This window comes from Procambarus clarkii, chromosome 67 (assembly GCF_040958095.1).
Source record: "Procambarus clarkii isolate CNS0578487 chromosome 67, FALCON_Pclarkii_2.0, whole genome shotgun sequence".
NCBI classification, from domain to species: Eukaryota; Metazoa; Arthropoda; class Malacostraca; order Decapoda; family Cambaridae; genus Procambarus; species Procambarus clarkii.
In genome coordinates, this window is record NC_091216.1 from 16411487 (window position 1) to 16428831 (window position 17345).

The 17345-nt window shown below is 38.0% G+C and overlaps 1 protein-coding gene across 5 annotated transcripts in view; it reads right to left on the bottom strand.

The window, feature by feature from the left end:
- Positions 1 to 17345, bottom strand: part of LOC123767542 (rab-like protein 6) — a 70114-nt gene that overhangs the window by 39131 nt on the left and 13638 nt on the right. For 4 of the 5 annotated variants that reach the window (XM_045757238.2, XM_069310364.1, XM_045757239.2 and 1 more), the window contains exons 3-6: positions 15514 to 15620; positions 12445 to 12537; positions 11516 to 11640; positions 6933 to 7073 (exon numbers count right to left, since the gene is read on the bottom strand). In XM_045757238.2, the coding sequence (XP_045613194.2) occupies positions 6933 to 7073; positions 11516 to 11640; positions 12445 to 12537; positions 15514 to 15620 (466 nt within the window). Of the gene's footprint in view, positions 1 to 6932; positions 7074 to 11515; positions 11641 to 12444; positions 12538 to 15483; positions 15621 to 17345 lie in introns of those variants that run through there. The other variant, XM_045757240.2, reaches the window with a different exon arrangement.

The window sequence follows — 17345 nt, forward strand, 5'->3', positions numbered from 1 at the left end:
TTACAGCCTGTATGGTGTCTTCAACACTTTAGCACTTTAATAATCTTATCTACCCAAATTTGCAAGCCCCCACACAATGCAAAATCTGATCTGGTATTATTAGTGGTTTGGAGCAAACACTATTTTCACTGGCACCCATTGTCATGCCTGGCATCATTTATCATGTCAAGTACTCTCTACCCTTTCTGGAGACTCGCAAACAAGCCTGCCTATTTGTTTGATATACAGTACTAGCAAAAGATTCATATGCAAATGTCAGAAATGGCACCAACTCTTGATCAGGTATTTTGCCAACTTTTATATTAAAATCCTACATCTTTTTAACCATTTACCTCAGTACTCTCATCATTGATTCAATCTCTGTATTTAAATTTGTGTGTACTCACCCAATCATACTTCCTTGATTGTGCCTGCAGAGGTTGAGCTTTGGCTCTTTGGTCCCACCTCTCAATTTTCAATCAACTGACATACAACTGTCCAGTTCTTTAAAGCTCGAAAATATGGTACAAGTACATTCACTCCACCTTCTTAAAAACTGCTTTTACACAGCTGCCTTGCCTCTTACTACTGTACAGAATATCCAACTGCAATGCTCATACTCATTCCTGCTTCCTCTCACACACTTGTGTCCGCCCACCTTTCTGGCATCCCTCTCATAATCCTACCTAAAATTCATTCAAATAAATACACTCATTTCACTAGTCTACCATCATCCATTTGTTCAAAATTACAAAATCATCTCGGTAAACTTCTCAATCTTGTGGTTTATTGACTCTTGAATTTAACATCTCTGATATCTTCATAGTCTTTATTATATTTGTTTCCCAAAAAGCATATCTAATGATTGATTTTATGAATATCTAATGATTTACATGTTCACATCCCACTATTTCACAGCCATACATATGGAATGAAACACAATGTAAAGTTTTTTAGAATAATGAAGGGAAAGATAGTTCTCATATGGTGTATAAATGTTGTAAGTTTCAAGTTAATACAATGAGATTTTTCCTACACACTCCTCAATTACAACGGCAGCCATACTATTCATTACAAACTTAAGTATCATATTTTAAACTTCACATCAATGGAAAGAAACATCCACAAGGTAGTAAATACACCCTCCCTAATTATGGTTACAAATTTATAACACATATTAAGCCTATAATAAAATAAGAAGCCAAGGTTATATTGCCCACATATGATATATCTAAATTAAATTTAATAAAACAGGTGTTGAATGTAATGAAACGCCATTTTTTGGTGAGACCCAGAGGCTCCCCCGAGCTTACTAGGCTGATATGCTAATGTCAGACTTTGGCATCAATCATGTGTATGGAGTTCTGTGGGGCTACCGGGGACCACGAGCCAGAACCTGGCCCCCTCAGAGAGGCATGGGGAAGCAATGGCCTATAGACACCCCGTGTGGTTGGAGGTCTGCCAATTTTGCATATCGTGCGGCGCTGGCGAAGCCGCTTTAGCTTGCTTTTGGTATTGATGTTACTGTAATTCTGCACCGTTTCGCAAGCTGTCTCATGCGTTGTTTCACCTCAGGCCTGCTCATGCGCTGCTTGAGCCATCCTGGTCATTGGACAGTGCTCTCTTTTCTTTCTTCTCCTCTGTTTGTTGTGGCCCCTTCGGTCTGGAGCTCCCCCTTCCCCCTCCCGGGGAGGGGGGGGAGCTGTGCAGACAGCGGCGCGGCAACGTGTGACATCATGCTCATTATCTCGTTTCTTTTATGGGAGTTCTAACCACTTGTTCGGCTTTTGGTAGCAATATTTTCACCAGAATAGGGGTTTCTTTTGGGATGCTTACTTTTCTGGGTGCCTGACCCGGTTGATGGCAGACAGAATGCTTCCAACCATACGGGAGTGTCTATAGGCCATTGCTTCCCTTCTGGGAAGCAATGGCCTATAGACACTCCCTTCAGGTTCTGGCTCGTGGTCCCCAGTAGGCCCACAGAACTCCATACACATAACTGATGCCAAAGTCTGACATGACATTAGCATTTAAGCCTAGTAAGCTCCAGGGAGCTGAAAGGGGGCTCCCCAGAAAAAGGCCATAGACATTCAAGAAAATTAATTAAAAACTTAAGAAAAATGAGCAATGATGAGAATTAAAGGTTTTGAATATGGCAAACTGGAAGACAATGATAAATTATAATTAAGTAGTACATAAAACCACAGTTGTAAACAAGATTTTTAAGGATAACAGGAGTTACTTCTTTACTAATAGAGAAGTAGATTGGGAAAATATACTCCAAGAGCTGTAATGTGCAGCCCAAAAACTAATAATGGTGTAGTATGAAATTTTTCACACACACCTCTGCCAGGTTAAAAATGTTGCTATCTAGGCACTGGAGGAAAGCTGAGAACAGCACAAGATCATCGACCACTGGATGTCAAAACGGAACCTGGCCAACACTAGGTCCCCTAACCTCGAGCTAAATCTTACATTCTTCCTAATGTGTCCCTGGTCAGCTCAAAATAAGATTCAGAACAGGTAGTGCCTTGTTTTCATTCTTAACCCTTAGGCTGCACATAGTTTATACCATGCATATACCATATAACAAATTATAAAAAAAAAAATTCCTTCTAGTATTGTTAAAATACATTCCCTAATCACAGGAAAAATAATCAATAAAATTGTATGTGACTGACTTCGACTGTGGTAAAGCCTGGAAGTCTCGCAATGATACCACAATTCACGTACACTCATCGACCAATCGCCGTGGATGATCACCAACGAGCTGACTGTTAGGAAAAGTTGCTGTGACTATATTTTTTACATACTTATTTCAATGTTTCAGTTAAGTTTGTTCTCTGTTTTTTTGCAATAATGGTATTCTATAGCGTGTCTTTCTAAAAATTGATATAATAAAATCGGAATGCTCAAATATATCCGTGTCACTAAGATGCATCTATACTGTACTGTATTATTTGCTTAGAACAATACATTATTTCTGTGGGAGCCCCATCAGCTCCCTGAAGCTATCCAAACTTATATGTGCTATGTTAGTTTGGGGTCATCGGTCACAGGAGTCCTTATACCTACCGGGAACCACGAGCCAGACCGTGGTCCCCTCAGAGGTGCACAGGGAGCAATGGCCTATGAGCACTTTACAGTTAAAAAGTGTCATGATTGTCATAATTGAAATCGACCAGGGAGGGCACCCAGAACAATAGGCAAAACAAAACAGACCACAATCTGGTGAAAATTGTCTTGGACATGGTTTGGTTAGTGTTAGCCAATAACTCCAGACCTGGCTCCCAGGCTTCTCCTCTGCTTGTCATGAATGAGCTGAGTATTTGGTGACCTGTTATTGGTTACAACCAGTTGTTTGCCACCAGGTGCTACTGGTTATGGCGATTAAGGATGGGGACGGGCAAACTGTTGCATGTTGCACCCAGATTGAGGTGCTGTGCACAGTTTTATGACTACACCAGTCTCTTAATCTGCCTCCATCATATTCTCTGTTCAGTTCAGTATTGTCATGGAAGTGTAAGGTTGTAATGACTTGGACAAGTGTATCTTAGGTGTATCTGTGGTTATGCACACAGATACATCTGTGTACATAGTTGAAGGGAAATATTTCTGGACATGAAGCAATCAATGACATCATTAAGAGAAGTTTGGCTACAGCCAGGTGTCCTACACAAAAGAAACCTCAAATGTACAGATTTAACAATCACAAGCATCCAGATGGAGTTACCCTACAACCTTGGAGGAATGATAATGGGCTCCCTAGGACAACATGTGTACATCTATATTGGCTGATAAGTAAAATATGATTAACCCTTCAACTGCGCAACACACCTGCAATCCCTCGTCCGGGGTGCGCAACGCACCTCCGTGTATTTTTATTTTTCAGGTTCCATTCAAAACTGGCGCGAGGTGACGCGGGTACAAGATGGATGCCTGGGGGCCCCCAGTGATCGTCCGCTATCTTGAAAAAAAATCCCAGCATGCCCTGCGGCTGTGGGGAGCTTCAGTTTCAAAGCAACAACCATGTCTGATGCATCGTCTACAAGCTCCCGCTCCACGGTGACCCGGGGTCATGCAAAACGACTCTCTGAGGAGGAGATGCGCAACATTTTGTATGATGACAGTGCTATGGATGATGACGTAGACTATGATCCAGAGAAAGACCTTACACAGAGGTCTGATATGAGTGAGGGGAGAGACTGAGGTCGATGATGTGGCGAGCATGTACGGTACACATGCCTCGCCCGGCTTGTCCCGCCGCCCTGGGTCAACACCATTATCACCACCACCACCATGTATGTCCCCAGACGCAAGTTTATTCAGCGACAGTACATGTGATGAATCTTTCTCGGGCTTCAGTGACATAGGCTCCGATACGAGTAGTGTGGATGACCCGAGTACGAGCAGCGGGGGTGTTACCAGGTGGGGTTTTGCTGCCTCAGCAACACATCGCGGCAGGCGGCAGCGTGTCTCACAGCAACAGAACAATGACGACAGTGGCCCCTCAACAACAGGTGTTCGTGGTAGGCCTACGGGACGTAAATCTGCCTCATCGCCTAGCATACCCTCATGCAGTTCCAGCACCAGATGACGTAGCGTGTTTTTGGTGCTCGTGGTGGTGTTGGCAGTGGTGTTGGCACCAACACCAAACCCCCAGGTGTACTTGTATGGAAGATTGAACCACATTTGTCCCTCAAATACCAACGTTTGATGATACCGATGTTGGTGTTACACCATTATTCCCATATACCGGTGATATGGCAGAAATGGAATATTTCCTGGCGTATTTCGACCATGAATTCATGACGCATCTTGTGACCTGAGACAAACAGGTACGCTCACAGCCTCATAGATGCCGGCATTTTACCTGCCTCACACCTCACGCGATGGAAGGACACGACAATTGATGAAATGTACCCGTTTCTGGCACTCAGCATGATGATGAAGCACTCCGAGAAAGCTGTCATCCAAGATTATTGGAGCAAAGACAGCCTAGCTCCATCGCCCGTGTTCAACCGGTATATGTCGCGTGATAGGTGCCTCTTGATTCTCAGGGTGCCTGCATTTCGAGAATAATGCAAATGAGGACAGACACGACAGGCTGTGGAAGGTATGGAAGGTGTTCAGTGACATGAGAGGGAAGTTCAGGGATTATTTTGTACCTACACAGAATGTAGTTATCGACGAATCGCTAGTACTGTTCAAGAAGCGACTGGCATTCAAGCAGTACATCCCATCAAAGCAGTACCGTTTTGAACTGAAGTTTTTCGTGCTGTGCGACTGCGAGACTGGTATCGTCTTGGACATGATATTGTATTCTGGTACAGACGTCGACATACCAGCTCAGGATGAACACGGGTTCTCTGGCAGTGTCGTAAAAACCTGATGGAACCGTTGCTGAACAAGGGGCTGTTCCCCGACAACTATTACACCAGCCCCTTGTTGACCAGATACCTCCTAGCCCACAACACCAGCGTATGTAGCACTGTAAAGGCCCACAGGAAGGAAATGCCAGTGTTCGGTATTGGTATAGCAGTGGGTGAGTGCCAGCTGCGCAAGTGTGACAATATGCTGTCAGTGTGGTGAAAGGACAGACGCGAGGTGAATATGCTAACTACGATTCACACCTGGTGCCATGTTGGACAGTGGCAAAGTCCACTTTCAGACGTGCTTCCCCATGTATAAACCAGACTGTGTCATAGACTATAACGTGAACATGCGCCTCGTCGAAAAATGTGACATGATGCTTGGTGCGCCTCAATGAAAAATGTGACATGGTGCTTGGTGCGCCTCAATGAAAAATGTGACATGGTGCTTGGTGTAGTGAAGTGCGTGCGCAAGTCTGAAGTGGACGAAAAAGTACTTCTTCCACCTAACAGATGTTGCAGTGCTCAACTGCTTCAATATGAACCTGGTAAAATCTGGCAGGAGACCATCAATACGTACATTCAGTGCTGGTGTTGTGTCACAGCTGCTAGTAAAGTATGGTAAGGAGGGCTCCTTTGCAGCGCGCAGGGTGCAAGCAACAATGCCATACGCAGCTCCAGACTGACTGAGAACAAGAACTTCGGAGTACACATGCTCAAGTATATGCCAGGCACAGCATCACGGGAGAAGGGTAAACGTGCGTGTATAGTATGCAGGAGCACTACCCACAGAGAACAAAAGCAAAGATGCATCAGCACCTGGTGCGTGGAGTGCAAGTTGCCACTCTGCCCCGTTGGCTGTTTCGCAGCATATCACACACTCGCGGAGTACTGAGTGTGTTTATGGTGTGTGTATATAGTGTGTGATACTGTATAGTGTGTATATAGACAGAAAATATAAATATATTAGCATGATACATTGGAAATATGTGCAGGATAAGTGAACACTTTGGTGATGCACGTTACACAGCATCTACGGACAGTACAGATGTTCTACTGCCATAATATAGTGTACATGTTCATTATACATAGGATTGGCAAGTAAAAACAAATAAATTGTATTTGGAACTGTGCGCAAAAAATTAACAAAAATATATTCGCGGCAGCGAGCGCATCCTGCCCCGGGCACCCTACTGGCCCCAAGAAGTGTACGCCACGGGCAAATGGGGAATGACAACATCATGCGCCAACTTACGGACCCCATAGCAGCCAAAGTAAGTACAATTTCGACTTTCCGTTACTATACCCATACTCAGGGAAGAGTTTTTGACACTTTCAAAACAACAAATAATTTTTTCCAGAGAATTTATTTCCTGAGAACTGGGGGGGGGGGGGGGTGTAATATTTGGAAGCCAAGCAGTTGAGGGGTCAGTATAATATTGCACTGTAATACCAACACTGCAAAAATAATTTTGTATTTGGTTAAACATACGTAAATTCTTTATTTATAAGTATGAAAAAGCTTACTCCAACACTATATAACAAGGTTATTAGAACTGCAAAACAATCTTTTTACAGGACCTTTCCAATGCTTCAATAAAGAAACGAACATCATCTTCAGAAACAACACGATGATGACCCATGTCACGGTGATTAGCAAGAACTAACACTGGGATGTGTGGTGGAACGTTTACAATCTCTCGACGTACATACTCAAAAGTCCTGAGGAGGAAAAGTTGGTATAACAATGATGTCTATGCCTTTTCATGCCAAAAAATTCTTATTAACAGTAATAAAAATCATATAAAACTTAAAATATAGGTACTGTACTTAATTGAATTTATATATATATATATATATATATATATATATATATATATATATATATTATTAAATATGACCGAAAAAGTAAGATTAATAATTCTAACACGAATTTTCTCAATCTTTCGTACATTACGCTTCACTGTTGGAGGTAAATCAAAAATCACTTCTCCAAAATTCATTTTTATTTCTAGTCTGACGCGACACGGGCGCGTTTCGTAAAACTTATTACATTTTCAAAGACTTCACAAATACACAACTGATTAGAACTTGCGTTTCCCTGATTTTATATCTACATTTGAGTGAGGTGGGAAGGGTGATGTGGCATTACATTTGAGTGAGGTGGGAAGGGTGATGTGGCATTAACACAAGACAGAACACTAGGGGATATTAATAGGGTATTAAAAGTATCAACACAAGACAGAACAGAAACAATGGGTATTGAATAGAAGTGTTTGTAGAAAGCCTATTGGTCCATATTTCTTGATGCTTCTATATTGGAGCGGAGTCTTGAGGTGGGTAGAATATAGTTGTGCAATAATTGGCTGTTGATTGCTGGTGTTGACTTCTTGATGGCAATCAACAGCCAATTATTGCAATAATTGGCAATCAACAGCCAATTATTGCACAACTATATTCTACCCACCTCAAGACTCCGCTCCAATATAGAAGCATCAAGAAATATGGACCAATAGGCTTTCTACAAACACTTCTATTCAATACCCATTGTTTCTGTTCTGTCTTGTGTTGATACTTTTAATACCCTATTAATATCCCCTAGTGTTCTGTCTTGTGTTAATGCCACATCACCCTTCCCACCTCACTCAAATGTAATGCCACATCACCCTTCCCACCTCACTCAAATGTAGATATAAAATCAGGGAAACGCAAGTTCTAATCAGTTGTGTATTTGTGAAGTCTTTGAAAATGTAATAAGTTTTACGAAACGCGCCCGTGTCGCGTCAGACTAGAAATAAAAATGAATTTTGGAGAAGTGATTTTTTATTTACCTCCAACAGTGAAGCGTAATGTACGAAAGATTGAGAAAATTCGTGTTAGAATTATTAATCTTACTTTTTCGGTCATATTTAATAATATATGTCTACAGGAAAGACTGCTACCAAAATAAATATATATATATATATATATATATATATATATATATATATATATATATATATATATATATATATATATATATATATATATATATATATATAAATTATATAAAACTTAAAATATAGGTATTGTACTTAATTGAATTTATATATATATATATATATATATATATATATATATATATATATATATATATATATATATATATATATATATATCAATTTTTTTATATACTGTATACTGTATATATCAAAGAAATGTGTACAAATAACACACAATTACTCTATCTATATTCAAATGGAATGTAAACATTAAATTCAACAAATGATGTATTCCCAAACAAATATTGTACATCCTTATACTTCCTGCAATACACTCCCTTTAAGATATGTATTTTCATCTACACCTTTTCCACTTCTCACAATAAAAATGTTCATATTCCATCAATTGTGCTTTAGCCAAAAGTTTCTCAATCTTTCAATAATATTTCTTACAAATAAATATTTTCATCCAATAGTTTATCTTCCTTACATTCTTTACTGTCTAAAGTCTATTTTTTTAACCTTATCTAACAGCATTCTTGTTACTGAACTTCTAATTTTGTTAATACTGTACTGCACATGCTGTTTGATCCATAAAGTGCAATCATCATACATTCATTCATTCTCCCTTGGTAATGCATCCCCATCACATGCTGATTTTTGTTATCACCCAGTTTTACACAAATTACCATATAAATATGGTTATAATTCATCTATATAGATATATACAGTATTGGAGTTAATCTAGACCTATGATAAACACTGCTAATGTGTTTAAGTGCTCACTACAGTTGAGGCAATCTTAACACATGCAATGCATTTATCCTCAAATCACAATTTAATGTTTCCTGCTGGCATTTGAATTTATTTCTGGATGATATTATTGGAAAGAATAGCAGCAAAGAATAGCAGCAAAGGAGTGGGTTGGAAGACACTTCCTTTGAGCTATGACAAGAACAGGTTTACATGTAATATAGATGTACATATTACATAGTAGGCCTATATAAAGTACTTATTCACTGCCTTCTGTCAATTACATACTGTATAAATAAACAGTTTTATTCCACAAATTGTTAAAACTAAAGTGAAACAGCAAACATATAAGCCTCTAAACATGGTCATCTCTTGGCTTGTCAGTATTGTACGGTACAGTATATACAATATACGTCGCTAAAGCCTGCAGAGCAAATGACACAGACTCGGCAATCTCCCAGTGCACACAAAAGGCAAAAACCCTGCAATGAATGTAATGAAATGCCTCTTTCTAATAAAGCCAAAGTGGCTGCCTGAAGCTATCTTCCTTCAGGGAGCAAGACCCATTAGCGTGTGACTTGTGCTAATGGGTCTTGCCAGTCATGGAAGTTCTGTTTGGCCTTCTAGGAACCAGAGCCAGAACCTGTTTTTTTTTCCTTCCCCCTCACAGAGGTGCAGGAAGGGAGTGTCAATTTCCAGTTCCCCAAGTCAGTTTTGGAGCTGATGAACACTGATGAACCTGGAGGGTTAGGAGGGAGTCGGGGAGCCACCAAGGCTGTTCCAGTAAGACATCTTTCATTACAGTTAATGCTAAATTTTTGGGGGTGCCCCCCGATGACTCCCTGAAGAAAACTAACCACAGAACGAAAAATGGGACTAATCAGGGAGGAGGAGAGTCCGCAGGCACAAGGACAAAGAGAGAATCCAGACCTTACTTCTGCATGCAAATTTACCATTTTATAAGAACAAATTATTGCTTTTAATTTCTTACTTTTTGTACACAGGCAGGGATGTACCTATGATCACAGCTGCACTTTAAGGGTTAACATTTACAACTTATTATATGATATTCAGCCATGCCCTATTCGGTATTTACTGCGACTGTAAATTATCTGTAATACCCTGTACCGAAAGTCAATATCGAGTACCTAATGGAAGCTAGTACAGCATGTACTGTACCGTAAAACTTTGGTAATCCAATTTCCAGTGACCTGAATTAATTCACGCTCAAGTTTTTTACTGCTCCTAGATTTCTAGCTAATAAAACTCCCAGATTTCTGGCGAATAAAACCCCTAAATTCAAATGATTTTTGGACTTTGCAGGCAAAAATTTGGCCAACTCAAATATCCATATAATTTGGATTATCAAGCTTAGACAGTACAGTAATTATTAAAGAAAAAAAAAAAGAGAGCCCAGAAGGATATAAAGCCCCACATGTGTTGCAGAATATTCCAACTTTTCTAGATATCATGCAGGATGTCAATATAAGAACAGAAAAATGTAAGACGAGCAATGTCAAAGACAGACTGACAGAGGTATCAAGAGACAGTGGAAGTCCAATTATCAAAATCTAAATTTTTGGGACTCTTGGATTATCCGAACATAGAAATTTCCGGTTATCCACCTTAATTAACAGAGCATGTTCAGTTAATGGGGGTTAACCCTTATATCCATGAGGTCTCGGAGCAATTCGGAGTCAGATAACACTTACACCAAACACGCAGTACTGTACATAACAATATGAAAATCTTAATTGGTTTTGTACATACAGTACACAGAAGCAAGTTTCTATTAATTACAGATATTTTTAGAACATTCGTCTCAACCTAAATACCAAAGTAATAAAAAAAATTCTATATAAAAACAAATTAGGCAATGTTTTGTGTTGTAATTTTTTTATTGGGGCATTATAGGAGTTAATTTGCTATCTTCCCACTCTCAAAGTACTGTATTGAAACTAGATTTTTTAATTACATTTCCCAAAATTTCTTTCTTTTAATAGTCTAAATATTGTTTCCTTATTTTATTGATGCACTTAGGAAGAAATTTTGCAATCTATGGCAACTACTGGATAAATTTTCCAATAACTTTTCCAAATCCATATGTTTTTCTAATACTGTACTTTATAAGAACCAATTGTTAATTTTCTGGATAATAGTTGGGGTATTGATCCAAAACAATTTGATTAGTTGAAAGATTAGTGCTTGCCATTTCACATCTTGCATGTTCAATTCTGAACACTGTCTCTACAATCTTTCATGCAGAAAATGATCTATAATTAACAGTACTGAATCTGTCCTTATCTGATACATTTATAGAATAGCTTTACACCAATTACAGTATTTACATTAGTTGGTGTAATAAAGAAAAGTCAGAGAAATTAAAAACTTCATATAAAGTGATAAGTGCAACTTCTAAAAGCATCATACCAGTTTTTTGTCATATCCAGCATGAGTATAACACCATTAGTTCCTTTGTACACGTCAAGGAACTCGGCATCCAGGGCTGGCTCTTCAAATTCTAGATTGCTGTTATCTAGTTTCAATCCATCAATCTGTAAAATTAGAAATGATAAATAACACACACAACAGTCAGAAGGTAAAACTAAACTTAGGTTATAACTGTTTCCATTACTTTGCTTCTTTAATTTATCATACACAACAATAATAATTTAATAACTTTATTTTAGATTTCACTTGTGTGTCGAAGTTAAAAGCAATGTACATTACATTCATACAATACTCCTTTCATACACAATACATGATCAAATATATCCACACCCAATGGCATTAAATCATCTCAAAATGTTGGTTCAAGATTGCCATCCTGCTCTCAAATATGTTCTCAAATACTTCACATTACTGTGACATTGTGTATTAGCTCATAAATGATTTTAAGATAATACTGTACTCAAAAGGCTTTCAAAAAGCATGTCCAAAACAGGAGCATCCCTGAACTGTAATAACCCTCAGCTGGGGAGCAATATATTACAGTAATATAAATAAATGACTAAATAATTTTAACTCTGAATATGCTGCGAGTTACTCCTGCGGTATACTACACATACTTTAAATGAATTAGTGTATACCGTAGTCTTTTAATGTGTGTGTGAACTCTAGTTGTTCCTATTTGTAACTGCCGCTAACCATGCCTGCTGGTCATTATAATGTATACAAGTACAGTACAGTACAAAGACATAACATACATTACCCATCTTTTGTCAGTACAGTACTTGAGAAAAATTACATTTCTTCAATCAGTTTCACAAATTCTAGATAGTATGAAAAGGGTGAGAAGTACTACACACCAAAACAAGAAGATGTAAACTTAAATTAATGAGTGATAGTTATCAATTTACTTTTTTCTTTTTCTTCCCTTTATCAACGACATCCCAAACTTCAACTTTGACAACATCATCAGTTGCTTTGTAATTCCACTGTATACTGGCCACCTGTAAAGATAAATCACATTATAAGATGATCAACCTCATATTATTTCTAAACCTAAATTTAAAATCCAGGCCTAGCTATCTATCTACATGAACCTAAACCAGATAAATTGCACCAACAACAAACAATACTCGAGATGATCATTAAATCCTCAAAATAAGTATTTCCTTCCATTCAACTATAATGCCCCATGCACCTCCTTGAGCTCTCTGCTTTATGCACCTGTAAACTCTCCACCATAATACTAGTTGCCATTTTACCATTCTATCTTCTTTCACCCAAAAATGAGGCATCTCCTTACATCCCCATTTCCAGAATTTTGATATAACCAATCTACTGTATGTACTTTTTCATAAGTCATCATATAACAATTAAGCCCTACATCTTTGGGTTTCTTAGCTATTCAGTACCTATACAGCTTAAAGCAGTGTGCCCACACCCATCAGTAATATACAACAAACTGAATTTCTAAAATAATTTGTGCAGCGCATGTCAATATTTCGTTTCTAACACACTTCATAGAGGAAACAAATTCTTCAGTTACAATACTTGTCCTAAGCCATTTTCCAAGTACAGTACCTACACAGTACTTAGTTTAAATTTCCGACATAGTCCTACACGAATGTGTTGTGCTAGGCTAGGTAATCTATCACACGTGTGTTGCACTGTCCCAGGTAAATCATCACCGACATATTTTTGTTGACTAATGGAAATAGTTTATTTTATGTTATTAAACATAAAAGATGTTGTTGTAATGCGAGACATTAATGATTAATCCTTAAAGGGCGCAATACATTTATAGCTGGATTGAGTATCTATTGCGGCAAGGCGCACCACATATATGTATGGTTGGGAGTTCCACGTAAGATTTAAAAGTCCTGCGGTTACACGGGGTTCACATCAGTTTCCTCACGGCTCTAGTAAACAAACACCATTTAAAAAAAAAAAAAATACGTGGGCAATATTTCCGGGTGCAAGAGCCTCAGTACTGAGTGAGCAACCTAGACAGGTGCATGCAGCATAAGCTAACAGCACTGCTGTTCAGCTTGTGACCACAGCATCGCCTAAAAAATGACAAAATATATATGTAACTGGCATTATTTAGCAATGATAGTATTACAGTACTGAAGAGCCTGACTGAAAAAGACTATGTACAATGTTCAGATATCGGTGAACACAATGCTGTTCAAGATGTTGACAGTGCTAGCCACAGCACACTGCCATATTTTCATCCATCTAAGAATATTGAAACGACTTCTCACGTTCCTTTACAAAATAAACTTGTGGAAAATTATTCATTTACAGGATTTAGTGACCAGGATTCTGATAATAGCAGCACTGTGGTGAGAATTAGCGATGTGAGTAGTATGGTCGGAGGAGGAATCTTGGTGAGAAGGGGAGAGAGGTGGTATTAACTGGCTAGTGTGTGGAAGCCACGTGCCCGCCAAACACACACCGAAACTAAGACGTTGGTACAACGTTTGAACAAGTTTTAACACCTCCTAACCAGTTATAACAACCAATATATTCAACGTTCTAATACGTCATAAACACGTTAAGCCAAGATGTAACAACTTTATTACAAGTTGTAACAAGCAGAAAATAGAGACAGTTTCGGTTTGTTTCCAGGGTGTTGCCTGGACTTACCATACCAGCTTAGTGGTTTGCCATGGTAAACACAAATACAAATACAGTACTTATAACATGTGTGTATATATTATAATAACAGCACAAACAGTATGGTGGGAGGAGGAATGTTGGTGAGGGAGGGAGGGAGAGCACATCAGCTGACTGTGGTGACCTCTGTTATTGTCTGGACTCACCATACCAGCTTAATGGTTCGCTATGGTGAACACAAATGTAGATGATGAACTTCCACTTCTTCTATTCACCACTATGGTGAACTTCATATATGTGCATATAGTGTAATAACAGCAAAACTATTTGTTTATCGTTTTATGAACATAATAATTTAATCGCTAATATGCACACTATACTTTTGAGTATAGTCATGGTTCACACATTTTATCATAAATACCTCACTACACACTATTGAATATTATTACTGAAAAAAATAAAAAAATCAATCAGAGACATTGAAATAATTAGGCAATACAGTAATATCTTTGTGGCAACTCCCTCCTGACAGTGTGGGTGGAGGAGACCAGCGCAGGACGCTTAGTGTGTCAGCGCTTCAATTTTGCCAGACTTCCTCACCCTATTGCAGCCAAAATATGTCGACTACAATTTTTTTATTATTTTTCCATGATCAGGAAACACATTTTAACAATCTTAGAAGCAGAAAAAATGTTTAATATTTTTTTCTTGCACCTGGCAGTGTTGCAGTCTATAATCACAAGCACTGTCCAGGGTTAAGGTATGAAAATAAACCATTATTTCTTACTTTGTATATTACTCTTAATTGTGCTTAATAAGCCTTATTTTGCTAAGTAAACACTGTCAGGTTTTTATCTGCCTTTGTATTGTAATGGTTTGAACATAAATATAGATGTTGACCAGACCACACACTAGAAATTGAAGGGACGACGACGTTTCGGTCCGTCCTGGACCATTCTCAAGTCGATTGCGAGAATGACAATCGACTTGAGAATGGTCCAGGACGGACCGAAACGTCGTCGTCCCTTCAACTTCTAGTGTGTGGTCTGGTCAACATACTTCAGCCACGTTATTGTGACTCATCGCCTGCATAAATATAGATGTAAATTTTATTCATGCATCCCGTCTGCATTGATGAAGTAGTATATGGAAATTTAGCCAGAGCTTTACAACCAGAGCAAAATACATTTTCACTTAGGGTATATGCTATATAATCAACTTAAGTGTCTCTTCAGTTATGACAAATCTTGATATTTTATTTAAAAGAAAATTCAAGATGGAAGCACATGAACTTAAAAAGTATAGTACAGATAAAAGTGATTTATATTTACCAAGCATATAAAATATCACTGTAGACAGACCTGAATTTCTTCTGTAGGTGTATATTCTTCGTGGAAAGGCTGGCCTTGGAGGCGTCTAAAGAGACATGACTTTCCAACATTGCGGTCTCCTCTAATTACTAACTTCACTGAAAAATATCAAAATACAGTACAGTACATTATGCATATGCACACACAATGCTAAAATTTAAATCTAAATTACAGCACAGTAACTCCCAGTTCTATATGGGAATGTATTCACCAGCACCTTGAATGAATTCAAAACATTACATTTTTGTTAGGGATCCTCTTCGAAAAATAGGATGAATACCAAGACCAAGAATTATACTGAATAAAACAAAAATAACATATGCACTAAAATTGTTAACTATTTTAACATACAATAATGTAAAACAATTACTGGGTATAGTGGAGTCTCAATTAGTCAGGCCGATCGGTTCACAAGTGAAAAGTCCCAGGTTTGACTCGTGTGGTAGGACAATGACACTTGGGGGTGTGTGTTCTTTTACCTGGTACCTCTGTTCACCTACTAGTTTCAACACAATTTTTGGGGGGAGGGCTTTTGTCCACCAGAAACTGTTTATAGCTGATCTGCAATCTGAACTTTTCAAGCAGCCTGTACAATCCTCCCAGATCTTTATTTCTGCTGCTTTTGACCACTAAGACTTTGCCAAATTTGTTTGTGATGCTTTTGCACCACAGTTAGTCCTTTGCCTTGCCTGCAAGCATTTAATGTTTGGCCCTTTAGAAGAGTCTACTAGGTTGATCTCGCTGTTGATGCCCCTATCCTTTTTCTCCCATGAGGAGGATGCGAATTATGCATAATAGCCATTTACATTCTTTATTCTTCCCAGTAGTTTAGCATCATCTACAAACATATTTATATAACCATATTCCTTCAAGTAGAACATTTATATTGTATAAACAATAAAAAGTACTGCAGCAACATTCTGATGACATTCCTTATGTTACATTTAATTTGCTCTTCTCACTGCTTGTATCTTAATATCTCTTAGGAAATTTTAAATCCATATTAGTTGACTTCTCATCATCCCTCCTACATGTTCCAAAGTCTAGTTCAGACTTCTTTAAGGGACTTTCACAAATGCCTTTTTAAGAACCAGATGGATGAAGTCTAGCCAATTGTCACTTTCTTGTAAAATCTTAGTTACCCTGCCATAAATAAAAATAATAATAATAATAATTATACACAAAGAAATCACATTAACATGTATTAATAAGAAAATCAGTTGGAGCCCTGTGGATTAAGGCGTGAGCTTGGGAGTACCAAGAGTGCAAGTTCTAATCATCATGGCTCCAAATGATTTTCTCAATTTTGTCTGGTGGTGATTTTCTTGGCGATAACGATGATTTTCTTGATTTTCTCATGGTGATTTTCTCAATGAAGATGGTGATTTTCTCAATGAAAATGGTGATTTTCTCAATAATGATGGTGATTTTCATGATGATGATGATTTTCTCGATCAATGATGGTGATTTTCTCGATTATTAGTATTATTATTATTATTATAATTTTTATTTAAAAAATATACAGAAGAATATGATAGACATTTAATAATTGTTATAGAGTACAGTATATCTATATAAATAAAAATGTAAATGTTCGTTTGTTCAAAATCACTAATCTCCAAAAGTTCTTCACCAATTGCTTTGAAATTTTCACACAACGTTCCATTTGCATCCGAGCGGGTTTTTATATTCATATTATATAGATGTCACGTCTGTGATGGGGAAAAAAAAAACTTTTGTTGAAAAACTGTTTTTCGAGTGTTTTTCAAGTGAGGGAAATCTTTGAAACCTTTTTACCAATTGTTTTGACAACATTGCATTCG